The 14,424-nt window shown below is 34.1% G+C and overlaps 1 protein-coding gene across 1 annotated transcript in view; it reads left to right on the forward strand.

Annotated features, from left to right (window-relative positions):
- LOC111062870 (kinase suppressor of Ras 2) overlaps positions 1–13,991 on the forward strand; it is a 49,961-nt gene extending 35,970 nt beyond the window's left edge. The window contains 4 exon segments of the mRNA XM_039436374.1: positions 4,043–4,176; positions 9,417–9,554; positions 10,756–10,885; positions 12,735–13,991. Of these exon segments, the coding sequence (XP_039292308.1) occupies positions 4,043–4,176; positions 9,417–9,554; positions 10,756–10,885; positions 12,735–12,887 (555 nt within the window). The 3' untranslated portion in view covers positions 12,888–13,991.
- Positions 13,992–14,424: the final 433 nt, after the last annotated feature.

Consider the following 14,424-nt stretch of genomic DNA (forward strand, 5'->3'; position numbering starts at 1 on the left):
GTTATAGTGAATCATTATTTGAATGTAAAAATTATTATTGTAATGGAGGAATTGATAGAAGTTTTAATGCGATTGATAAAGATAACTGCGAATAAATTTTGAAACTGAGAAAAATTGGGCAAAAATTCTCCAAATTAATTCTCTGTTGAGATCTTAACCTTCCGGTAGTCGCGTGTTGTATTTTTTACAACATCCAATTTTCAAAGTGTTATGTACTCTGTTTACAGCCAAAACATATTTATTAATTGAATAATTACTTTTTCCATCTTCATGGATTATTTTACGCCTATGAACATTTGGATGATCACCATTTCTTAGCCCAATAAGGTACATCAAGCAAAGACATCAATTCAGTGTTATTGGTTCGTTTACAGTCCCCGTATCTCTCCCTATCTTATGCACAGTGCGACTTATTCACTGTCGCTAATAAATGGAACCAAAAGACTGAACCATTGCTCGGTTGATACTGCAACTCAGTGATGGGGGGGGGGGAAGTTTTGGAATGCATAGGTGACTCATTCACTGACACCACCCCATTCAATAGTTTTGTGCAGCAAAAAACTGACACTGTTGTACTTTTTACAACAGCGCGACTGCCGGAAGGTTAAACAGAGATTAGACTGTTGCATGTTCCAACTCACATTAAGCTTGTAATTAGAATAAAAATAATAAATAAATGTATAAATTAATAACATCAATATAATCTAATCTAATAACATCACTATCATCATAAGCACCACTATAATCTAATGTTTTTTTATTTTATAATAAGTAATAATCATTGCCATCTTTCTCGTGGCCTGCATATTTATGTCTCTTTTGCCTACCGGTTGATACTTGGAAATTCTAAGTGGAAGTCTATCAGCTGACATTCGTTCCAAATGCTCTTTCCATTGCTGACGATACGATGCAACTCTCTCATTCAGGCAGAAGATATTTAGCTCCTTCCGTATATCCTCATTCCTGATGTGATCTGTTCTGTCTTAGCCATTAGTTCAGCGAAGAAATCTCATCTCAGCTGCCTGCACTTTACTCTCAAGTGGCTTTGATAGTACCCAAAAATTAATGATGTTATCAAAATTAATTAAAAATGATAAATACCCAGGGATATTTAGCCCAGGCCTTGGGTAAATACCCAATTTATATTTACTTACCCGCTGGGTATTTATTTACCCAGATCATTAGCTGTATTTCTGATCTTAGATCTTAGCTGTATTGTATTGTCTTTTGTTGTTGTGTAGGTGGCAACATTTAGGAAAACACGTCACGAGAACCTGGTGCTGTTCATGGGCGCTTGCATGAAGCCCCCAAGGCTCGCCATTGTGACGTCAATGTGCAAAGGCATGACGCTCTACACACACATCCACCTCTGCAAGGACAAGTTCAATATGAACAAGACCACAATAGTCGCGCAACAGATATCGCAGGCGAGTCATTCTATTTATTTATTAAGTGGAAGAATAATCATGAATATGCTCAGCTAGTGTTATAGTATGGTATCATTGTCTGGATAGGGGTATCATCTTCTTGCCTGGAGCCTCTTGCTGTTACTAAACGCACGATTATAAAAAAAATCCTAAAAAGAGTCCAGGTATCCCACGTCGCTGTTGTTCTCAGACTTTCCTGTGCTCAATTTAAGACAACTATACAGGGTGTTTCAGAAGTAGTGTTGAACATTTTAGGGTATTGTTCCTGGATGACAATTGAATACAATTGAATTAAATACATCTTGAATACAATTGGAATTAAAAATGTAATATTGATGTTTAAATTGTGAAAAGTGGTCATGCATGCAATACGAAAATAATTAATTTCTCTGTTATTCTCTGACCAATCTTAATAAATGAGGTATCCTTGAAATATTGATAAAATTTGCTAACGTTTTTGTCTCTTGTAAATTTTCTATAAGGATAACCGCTGAGTTCTGGACACTTCAAATACGACATTTGTAGTCTCCTATCATCCAGGAACAATACCCTAAAATGTTCGACACTACTTCTGAAACACCCTTTTTATTAAACACTTCCCACATATATTAGAAAACTAAATGGATCAACATAACTGTTATTCAACATAACTATCAAACCCCATACAGAAATAATCCTGGATATTCAACATCTCAACAATATCACGATATATAGTGAGGTCCACATTATAATGGCAGTGTACGATTGACAATAGTGTTGCTGTCTGTTCTGACATACAACAAAACAGATAGCGCTATCTCTCTCTCGCTTTGCAGTGTTGTCTATTTGCCAGAATATTTTATATTCACTTTTGACAGTGACTGTACAAAACTGACCAAACAATTCTCAGCCGCCATTTTTTTCTTCATTCTATCAAAATACTTGAGTACACAAGTCGTATAATTGATTTTAAATGTTTTTGAAACAATGAAATAATTTTTAAACATTACCGTATGAGAAACACAAATTAAAATACCTGAAATGACATTTTAAAAGTTGATAACTAACCATCCTCGACTTCATCCATGCTTAAGTTAGCCTACCCGTATAGGTTAGACCTACTCGTACCGGTATAAATAATATTGAAAAGTTATTTCAGAATTAATCCATTGAAATTACTTATTTTTAAATAGGATTTCTATTCTTCTATTATTTTTAAAGGAAATTGGAATAGAATACATACCAAAAAACTCAATTTCTGTTGTTTTGAAATTCAGATTGTTGTATCACAGCTTTTTAAATTAGCCGCCATTTCAGGTTTGTATAAAAATAAAAATCTGATCTCAGGTATGAAAGCAAATTTTTGAATCAAATTATGAAAGAAAATATATTTTCTTGATCAATTTGACATGAAATTGATTATTTTATCAAGTAAATGATAATTATTAGATTAAATTTAATGGGATGATTTGAGTAGGTAACATCTGTGTACAGTCAGTGTCAAAATGGAGAGACTTGGCAACGTTTTTCTCCTATCTTTCTTCACTGCCATTATAACGTGGACCTCACTATAGAACGTAGGTCTCCTCACCATCCAGCTCAAATTGTTTATAGAAATTTGCCACCAGGGAGGCTGAGAGTTGCAGCGATGTGTGTATAAAAGGAGGTTGTCGAAATGGCTCTGGCATTGTTTGGACTGGAGTCGAGGGCTAGTTCTCCATCCCTAAACTTGTTAGGTTCTGGAATTTCTTAAATTTAAACTAGTAGCTCTGTGAACAGTTTTCTCATCCACAAGTATCTGATGTCACCTGTTTTAAATGTTAACAAACTCAGTTCACGTTTGAATTTGTATTCTTTATGATAATTCATCCAGTTCCGTGATAATCTTTCCATCTGATGAAAATATATCTCAAATATTTGAAAATCAATTTTTCCAATCAAAAATATTATAATTACTTTAGCATTATTTAGTTCATTTAATTATTTTTAATCACCTATTAAATTTGTTTTTTCAAATGTGAGAATATTGATACTGATTTGCATAATAATACCATGAATGCAAAACAATGTATTGAAGCCATAGACCTTATAGAAATAGACACGACTTCTCCAGACATCTGTGTAATGCATTCAATGAATAAATCCTATCTTCAGAGTAGATGATATATATAGTGATATCGGAGTATGGAGGAATACCATTTCTTTTCATATTTTCCTTGAAATGCAAAATTTCAATAAACCTTGTGTATACATCGACGCGCAGTTGAAAAAGGAATATTCCTGCCAAATCTCATCGAATTCTATCAATGCTTTTGGTCGTAAATGCGGTTACATACATGCAGACAAAAGAAAATCGGAGTTGCTCTCTCAAACTCAAACGAGCTATTAGAAAAAATTCATCGTGACGGTCTTGGGTCCTCTTGCACTTTTTCGTGCTGTAATTCAGGTAACGGGGTCCTTTCTAATGAATAGCAAGGCAGCCAAAAATAACATTGCTATTATGGCAGTGTTTACACATAGACAGAATGTTCGAAAAAAGAGCGGGAAGATTTACATTTGAAATACATTCAGAAAAACTTTTCAGAGATTGGCTTTGGAGCAAAATATTTATTGCTTTATTATTTTTCCATTTACAGGGAATGGGCTACCTACATGCAAGAGGAATCGTTCATAAAGATTTAAAAACAAAGAATATTTTCTTGGAGAACGGGAAGGTTGTGATAACTGACTTCGGCCTATTTAGTGTAACCAAGCTGTGCTATGGAAACAGGTAAGTTTGATGACATTTTATTGTTTCCTCAGAAACAATACACAATATTAGTAAAAACTCAGCATTTCTTATAAATAGTCTACCAATGACCTACGTTTCCTACTCAATAAATTATTGCTGGCAGTTAGAATCAAATCGCATGCATGATAAAGCAAGCTGGATAATCTTCTATATTTAGTGCAAAGTGGTACTTTCTCACATTGCGGGAATTATTGTGAAATCTGTGGTTACGTGGTAACTCTGCTCAGCCACTACCTCCGTAAACAAAGCCGTAGTGCATTCGTGTGACGTCAGCACAGGTAGGGCTTCTACATCAATAAAAACACGGGCTGATATAGATCAGCTGAAATCGACGAATTTTTATTGGTATAGGAGCACTACCTGTGCTGATGTCACACGAATGCACTACGGCTTTGTTTACGGAGGTAGTGGCTCAGCTCGTTCAAGTGGTTCAAAATCATCTATCTTGAGCCAATAAAAATATAATTTGAACATATTTTGTAAGTTTGTTTGGATGGTAGTTGTGTAGATGAAAAATTTTCATTAAATTTGAATTCATTTATTTGCTTTAGAAATTATATACAAATTAATAAAATAAATATTCTCAATTACAATGTGGCACTACCGGCAAAGAACAACTTGTGCGCCGGCAATGAATTCGAACAATTAGGTATGATAAACATGTCAATAGAAAAAGAAAAATAGAGCTTATTGTAAACAACTGAAATAAATAAAATTACGGAAAATTAGGTCACATCCCAATCCTCACAAACCAAATAACAATCCTTTATTCAAGTTCAGTTTTCATGGCATATACAGTCCTTCAAGCAATTAGCTGTATCTTGCTTTTTAAATAATCAATAAAATACAACAACATATAGTAGAATATTTCAGTTACAGTCATTATACTTACGCCTAGAAATGCATCCAAGTAGACAACAGTGTCATCTATCATCTCATTGTTACTGTATGTGTAGGTACGAACTTTTGGATGGAATAAATCGTTCCAGAATACAATTTCAACATCGTGAAATGCGAAAAACATTTCGTAATAACTCACCGACTCATAAGATATAACCTTGTAGTTGGTGTAGTTACACGATGGCAAACAGTCACAAGCTTCTACAAATTCCCTGTCACCTGTGTCATAATAAGTTTTTTTAGCAACATTCAAGGCACAGGAACTGTATTCGTCTGAGCATATGTATGTTGATTCGTTGTGCGGCATGAAAAACAGAACACATCCACATTCTCTCAATGCTCTTTTGGTGGAGCACTCCATTAAACAATTTTGTTGTGTATAATATTGGAAAAAGTCTAATGTTTTTTCTGCTGTGTTGTAGCATTGCTTGGCATATGGAACGTTGTACAGGAAATCATCATCATTCATAGGATCTTTTAGGATTAGTTCAGGGTCGATGTAAATGCGAGAGCCTTCTTCAAACTGAAAACGATGCCATCTCATAAAAGGACTGGGAACATCCCAAGGATTGTGGATTGTGAACCAAAGTGTATCATCTCTGCCAATAAACTTCCTGTAATCAGTAAATTCCAGGGAATACCCTATTCGTGGACTCTCCACAAAAGTTGGAAATTTCATTGGTGGCAAATAACCGGTTCCATTATTATATGTCCAATTCCCACTATATGACGGAAATCCATGAATTGTTTCAGAGTTCAATCGATACACTAGGTTCAGTCGAGACCGCCTCATTTCTCCTTGTTGTAAATCATTGCGTAAAAAATTTCGTACCGCATTCATTTTGTAAATCTTCGAAGCTGGAATCATGTTGTTTGACCAGCAGAGTCTTCTGAACATGAAAGTTGGGATATTTTTGATTTCAGGGGTAGATGAGAAGAATAGCTTATCAGCCAGTGAGATATCAAGGAAATAGCTCTCAAGATTTGAATCAGCTACAACAAACCTCTTTCCACTACTTCTATTTGTATTGGAACTTATATTGTACATCTTATCAAATGCTTTCCCAGACATGCCTAAAATATCTGCTATTTTGTAAATCTCGTCACCATATTTACTCATAAGATATTTAACTCTGTCCTGTCGCGCACCTGGTGAACCACAGACGGTTAAAGCGGGGTAAGGCAGGGTGGAGATGTGTTGGCGGTTAGGTGCCACTTCAATCGTCATCGGAGTTTCTTTCCATTTATTCATTTTCATGTTGTATATTCCGATCAATGACATGATGCAACCGATAACCACTATGCACCAGAAACAACGCTCTATCCAATGTCTGTGAGGATCACAAATGTATTTCACTCCATGCAATGATGTATACTTCAGAAAGTTTTTGAAATGGGGATTCACTTTCTTCCTTCTACTCAGCGGTCTTTGATGTGGAGTTTTTGGAGTAGCCATGTTCATGAGTGTGATGATCACGACAAACAATATACACAGTGAATGATAGATCACTTGATTAAATAGATTGTCTATCCGTACAAGAGGATTTGTTACTTTCAACTAGAACACTGTCTAGAATCTGCTATAATGTGGCACCTTCAACAGACTGCTAATAAATGAATATTAGGGCAGGGTCACTCTCAATTTAATTCGTTTAAAACATTATCAACATTAACTTTATTATTCTTGCTACACTCCAGAGATTTGATGAGTACCATAGCCTAACTAAACATGCAACTTATATTCCAAATTATCATAATTTCTTTTGGGATTTGCATGGTAATGTTCGTGTCTTACCTCATATCCGAATCGGATTATTCATAACTCATTACTCATTCCAAGGCCGAATTAGTTATCAGCTATCAGCTAATTGCTCGCTGTGTTATAACATGTGAATTATAGGTAGGACTTGACAAAAGAAGAAGAGGAGAAAGAGCACTTTTAATTAGGATTAATCATGTTAATTGAATCCAGTTATATTTTTATAATAAACATCAAAAGTCACTCACTTCAAATGAGAAATTTATTTATGACAACCGAAGAAGAAGAAGAAAAAGAAAATGAAAAGAAAAAATATGAAGAAGAAGACAAAGATGAAGAAGAAATCAATGTAAAAAAAGAATGAAATTATTTAGAAAGTAGACAACCGAAGAAGTAGAAGAATAAGAAAATTAAAAGAAAAAAAGACGAAGAAGAAGACAAAGATGAAGAAGAAATCAATGTAAAAAAAGAAAGAATGAAATTGTTTAGAAAGTAGGAAAAGTAATTTTTTTACTATCAACCTTGATACTAAAATCTTGATGAATTTTGGTTACTGGACACTGAGGGCCGGTTTCCGAGCTCGGGATTTAGTTAAGTTCTAGACTTAGAACAGCTGGAGTCAGAAAATTGGCTTTCCAAAACGGGGCCGTAGAAGCAGTAAATAGTTGCTGCAAAATAAATCTTTATTTTTTCATTTCTATAAATGGAAACATTTTTCCTTGACGAAATGAGACATTCCTAAATAATTCAAATTAGCTGAAACTTTACACTATTTTCTCTTTATTTTATTTTGTGTTCAATGTTCTAGTTTCTCGAAATTAAATTTAAACGTGACTGACTATGACTACGACTACGCCCCGTTTCGGAAAGCCAATTCTCTGACTCCAGCTGTTAAAGTCTAGAACTTAGGTAAATCCCGAGCTCGGAAACTTAGGTGGACCGTCCAATGGAACCGATTTCGTCCGAACTAGCATCGGCTGAAAACTACCGAACTCGTCCGAACGATCCCCCAACAAAGAAAGATATAGATGCTCGTCCATTGCAACAGGCTCATACGTCAGTCCACGGCCGTCTCCGGCCGAACAAGTTTTCGAACGTCTTTTTCCAATGTTTCCACTCTCTCTCTGCCGTAGGTGAATCTGGGTCGATAGATAATTCCTTTGGCTTGAGAAACTTGTCAATATGTGATTCCATCTTATCTTCTTCGTAGTTACGGTTTTCAATCGTTTTTGTCTTTTTCTTTGTCGGCATTTTTATTTGATTAAATTGAAATAAGTAAACTCTTCATTTGTAGAGCTTTAATCAAATAAAATTGAACATGACTTTCTACTAGTAACGGATCAACAACATTTGATATTTATGAATGAATCAATGACAACGAAAACATATGGTTTATCATATCAGTAGACAACCGAAGAAGTAGAAGAATAAGAAAATTAAAAGAAAAAAAGACGAAGAAGAAATCAATGTAAAAAAAGAAAGAATGAAATTGTTTAGGAAGTAGGAAAAGTATTTTTTTTCACTATCAACCTTGATACTAAAAACCTTGATGAATTTTGGTTACTGGACACTGAGGGCCGGTTTCCGAGCTCGGGGCCGTAGAAGCAGTAAATAGTTGCTGCAAAATAAATCTTTATTTTTTAATTTCTATAAATGGAAACATTTTTCCTTGACGAAATGAGACATTCCTAAATAATTCAAATTAGCTGAAACTTTACACTATTTTCTCTTTATTTTATTTTGTGTTCAATGTTCTAGTTTCTCGAAATTAAATTTAAACGTGACTGACTATGACTACGGTTACGCCCCGTTTCGGAAAGCCAATTCTCTGACTCCAGCTGTTAAAGTCTAGAACTTAGGTAAATCCCGAGCTCGGAAACTTAGGTGGACCGTCCAATGGAACCGATTTCGTCCGAACTAGCATCGGCTGAAAACTACCGATCTCGTCCGAACGATCCCCCAACAAAGAAAGATATAGATGCTCGTCCATTGCAACAGGCTCATACGTCAGTGCACGGCCGTCTCCGGCCGTCTCCGGTTTTCGATCCGAATCGAATGGGATTTTCCTGCTCTATCCGTCCGAAGTCGAGCTGAGACAACATCATCCTAATCTCAAAATTGTTTCACAGTCTTGTCTGTTTTTGTTTTTTGAACTTGTTCTGTTTTATGAATCTTTTTTATTATAAAAAACACACACACTTTTAAACACACTAAAAAGTTTTAAAATACTTAAACACACTTAAAACACACAGTTTGTTTCAAGTTTTTCTAAGATAATTGGGGTTTATTGGTTCATAAGTCTCTGATAGTCTTGGTTCCCCTTGTATATTGCTTAATAGTATTTATTCCAAGTTTTTCCAAGATGATTGGCATTTTATTGGTTCATAAGTCTCTGATAGTCTTGGTTCCCCTTGTATATTGCTTAATAGTATCTGCTCCAAGTTTTTCTAAGATAATTGTGGTTTTCTTGGTTCATAAGTCCCCTTGATGGGACCCATTTCATATTGCTTAATAGTGTTTGTTTCTAGGTTTTCTAAGATGATTGTATAATTTGTGATAGGATGGGAGACGGACTAAGCATTCCTCCAGGCTGGTTGTGCTATCTGGCGCCTGAAATTATTAGGAGTTTGCGGGCGCACCAAAAGCCTAATGATGACGAGCTTCCATTTTCAAAGATGTCTGATGTATACGCTTTCGGGTAAGTTGTGTGTGTTTAGGCTCGGTTTCTAGGACACTTATTAAATCCAATGGACCATTAAATCTGGAGATTTAGATAAGATATAATGGCCTATTAGATTTGATAAGTGTGCTGGAAACCGGGCCTCAAACTTTGAAATTTTTGAAAGTGATATTTCTAGAAAATGTATTTTAACAACTAGTTTATATATTTTTACAACTAGTTTGTATATTTTTAATGATTCACAAATTCTTATTAATTCAATGACGATGAAATAAATACATCACGAACTGTATCAACAAATCAGTAATGTTGAATAATGAATTATTATTCATTGTGATATTCACCATATACTCATGTTTTATTCACCAGCTCTGTATATAGTGTGATATTCACCATATATGTGTTATTCACCAAGCTCTTTATTATAGTGTAGATAATACGGAAAAAGAGGATATATAGATAGAAGAAGAATGAGAAGACAAAAAATGAAACTGTTGAATACACTATTTTATCTATGACCACTCTCAATCAAATTTAGCAAAACATAACAAACTGGATGCATGACAAATTGAAAACTTGACAAACTGAAAACTTGACGTAATGAAATCTTGAAGAATTAAAAAAAGGCCTATAATCATCCTTAATCAATTAAGAATCTATATGTAAAATTTCAATTTATTCAGTCCAGTAGTTCAGACATGGTGATGCGTCAAAAATAATTTTCCTAACCCGTACGTGTATAAGCCAGTTTTTCCTTTTTTATAGTATAGAAGATTATCAAGTTACATAGCCTACAAAAATGTTACACTTTTGCCACTAATAGTTAGCATCGTTCTCAGTTAGGTTTAAATGAAATGAGCGTTGCATTGTTTGCCGTAGCTGACAACTGATTCCAGGCTCACTTTTACAGTGTTGTAAACTCGTTGACAACTTTTACCAGTAGTTTCTCCACTATGTACTGTATTAAGTGTCAGGAAGATTAGGTGTCCTGTTGAACAATAAATGTTTTATTTACGTTTTATAGTGTTTAAGAAATTGTAATTTGGTTTGTAATTGCATTGCATCTTGTTCTTGTATTATTTATGTGTGGAAATAAATAATTTGAATGTATATTACAATTTTACCAGATTCAAAGACAATTTGTTCAGATTTGTTTCAAATTTTTCAAGTTTTTTAGTGAAAATTGATTGTATAATAACACTTTGTGGCTGGTTTTCAGAACGGTCTGGTATGAACTGCTCTGTGGGGAATGGCCTTTCAAATCACAGCCTCCTGAATCAATAATCTGGCAGGTGGGCAAAGGAATGAAGCAGACACTCGCCAATCTGCAGGCTTCCCGTGATGTCAAGGTATTTATCGAATCCTAAACTATTCAGTTCATATCCATATTTAGCTGTGTACTTTCAAAATTATGTTACAAAAGTAATCTTATCCACTATAAAATATTCTTCAGTTATATTCAGTTCAGTTAGGTTAGGTTACAGTTACAAACATACAGAGTTAATACAAAAGTTACTTTTTCACTAACAAAATATTCCTCAAAAATGTAGATTTAGTAACATTCAATTCTTGTGATGTTCTCAAGTGGTATCTGGTCAATTTAAAACGAAGCTTATGCGTATGATAAGTAGTGAAAAATATCAAATTTTATAAATAAATTGTTGAGTTAGACATTTATGAAGCTTTGAGAGGATTTAATTGTTACCCTTGGAATCCAACACAGATGATAAGTGGGAAGTTTTTTTTGATAATTCATAATTGAATCTCTCTTCTACAATACTGTTTTGATTTATTTCTTTTATTTATCTCCCGTTATCAAATTAAACACTTTCAGTACCCTTTTTTATTTCTTTATTTGACACGACATGTCTCGAAGTTTATTATTCTCAAATTCCAAGAAAAATCATCTCTGGTTGTACTTTTAATTGCTTTTGACCATGAGCTTATTTATTGTATCATTTTTTACTTGGGAGTGAAATATAATTCTATTAATTTTTACTTTCTCCAATTTAGGCCAGTGATCATATCAGAAAACAGATCTTGCCAAGAAACCTCCAAATTATATTATATTTTATAATATATTATTCAATTTTTATAATAAGACATTGTATTTGTTTATCACAATGTGTTTATGTTAATGGTAATGTTCGAAAATTGATAAATCAGTAAAAAAGCAGAAGTTACAATCTCAAGTTGAATCAATTAATATAATCAATACATATTGATGTTATTCTTGTGTAAATTTTTTACATTTTTTGACTACAAAAATGTAGTCGAATATCACGAATTTATTTGGATGAAGACACAGACATGTTTTAACACCTATGATGTTATCTTCACTACATCTCACCAAATAAATCAAATCGATCTATTTTCCATTTTTTACAGTATATACAGTATATACATGAAATTACCATAGTTACGGGAATAATTATTACAAGATAACTAAAAAATCACAATCATACCCCAAAGAACATTACAAAAAACTCATTATTATGAAAAATAATCCCAAAGGTTTCCCAAAAACCTGTTTGGGCAGAAAACAATACTGTGTCAGATGTGTTGTACTGAATAGATTTAATCAAATATTTCGAATTACCGGTATTTAAGGTAAATATTCAAACCTGTTTCAACACTTAATGTATCATCTTCACTTCATCTCACCAAACTCTGTATCAGATGTCTTGTGTTCTAAATATGTTAACAATAACCAACTATAATATTAATCATTCAGCAACACTGTATCAGATGTCTTATGTCCTAAATTTGTTGATTGATCAATTGTTGGCTATTGTTCCATTGTTGACAAATTTTCCAATAGTTTGTTTAAAAAGTCTTGTGTCCTGAATATGTGATAAATTATTATTATTAGCGTATGGCTTTCAATGGTGGAGAGACCCAAGGGTAGTTCCACCTCGCCGTATATAGTCCAAAGTTCCCTAATAGGAAACCGGACACTAAGGTTATAGTGAGCACAATACTTTAATTTACACTTTTCACTTCAAAATAAAATTGATTGATTGTTGGTTATTGTTTGATTGCCAAATTTTATAATGTTTTGTTTAAGATGTCTTGTGTCCTGAATATGTTATTAATTGAGTGTTAGTTTTTGTTTAATTGCCAAAAATCCAATGCTTTGTTTAAGATTTCTTGTTTCCTGAATATGTTATTTATTGATTGATTGTTGGTTATTTGCAGGATATTCTAATGCTGTGCTGGAGTTTCAGAGCTGGAGAACGGCCCGACTTTGTTCAGCTGCTGAAAACGCTGGAAAAACTGCCGAAAAAGCGACTGGCGCGCTCTCCCTCGCACCCCATCCATCTGTCGCGGTCGGCCGAGTCAGTCTTTTGATTCCTGTTTTCGTTTCTCCTGGTGTCAAGTTACCATGGGTCCTGTTGCAATTATCGTGATGCTGATACAGCCTAAACCAATCACAGTGCAGAAATTGTCAATTCTCCAGAAATCACAGAGCTGCTGATATAGCCTAAACCAGAGTGCTGAAATAGTCAATTCTCCAGCCATCAAAGTGCTGCTGATATCCAGCAATCAGAAGGCTAGATGTCAGAGTGTTCCTGATGTAGCCTAAACCAATCACAGTGCAGAAATAGTCGATTCTCCAGCCATCAAATGCTGCTGATATCCAACAATCAGAAATCTGCAGAGTGATGATGCTATTGCCAACTTCACACCATCAATCAGAGAGCTGATACTTCCAACTCAACCAATCAGAATGCTGCTGTTATCGCCAACTTCCAGCCAGTCAGTGTGGTGAGATATCGTCGCCAACTCCACCAGACAACAATCAGGTATTGTCAACTATCAGAGTGCTGATAGTGCCAGTGGTTGTCTCTGTCTACTACGTATACTTCAATTCAATCAGGACTTTAGCTAATCAACCATCATCATCAACATCTGTAAACTATTGATTCAATTTCATCAATATCCTTCACACCGTAACAAGCACTCAACATTCTGGTAATATCTATTTTAGTCAGGTTTGTCTTCAATTTTATTTATTGATATAATATTCAACAGAGTACCCTTTTAAATTGTCACGACATGTTTCGGCTACTAATGCCATTTTCAAGTGATTTGAAAATAAATAAATACTGATTGAAGATTCTTATTTTTGATCACGAAACATGTCGTGATAAAATAATTTAAAAGGGTACTCAGATTAATATTTTTATTTATATTCAAGAGATCTGATAATGGTAATGATTGCGAGGTGAACAAGTTTATAAAATTATTTACTTTAAATTCATCAACACTCTTGAACCCTAACCAGCACACAACATTGGTAGTATCTATTTTTCTTACATTGATGTTTTTCTTCGATCTCATTTATTGATATAATATTTCACCGATCTGATAATAATGGTAATGATTGCGAGGCGAACAAGTTTATAAAATAAATAATTATTATTAAACGAAATTCGAATTAAATGCAGTAAATCACCCCGAAGACTTCTGCTACTGCAAATATTGACAACAGGGTTAACAGCATTCGATGGTTCCCGGGCTGACAAATAATTTTTGAGCAGTAGCGCTCATCGAATTTCCATCTAGCTGTTTACCCTGTTGTCAATATTTGCAGTAGCAGAACTCTTCAGGTTGATTTACAGTATTTAATTGGAATTTTGTTTAATAATAATTCCTCATTAATTAGCATTTGAACGAATGCAACTAACAATTTATTTCCATCTGTTTATAAAATGATTTGCTTCAATTTCATCAATACATTTGAAACCCTAACCAGCACACAACATTAGTAGTATCTATTTTTCTCAGTCAAATTTGTCTTCGATTTCGAATATTCCACATAAAATCTGATAATAATGGTAATGATTGCAAGATGCTTTATTCGAAACTATTTTTCTCTACACTT

Source organism: Nilaparvata lugens, chromosome 10, assembly GCF_014356525.2.
Source record: "Nilaparvata lugens isolate BPH chromosome 10, ASM1435652v1, whole genome shotgun sequence".
NCBI classification, from domain to species: domain Eukaryota; kingdom Metazoa; phylum Arthropoda; class Insecta; order Hemiptera; family Delphacidae; genus Nilaparvata; species Nilaparvata lugens.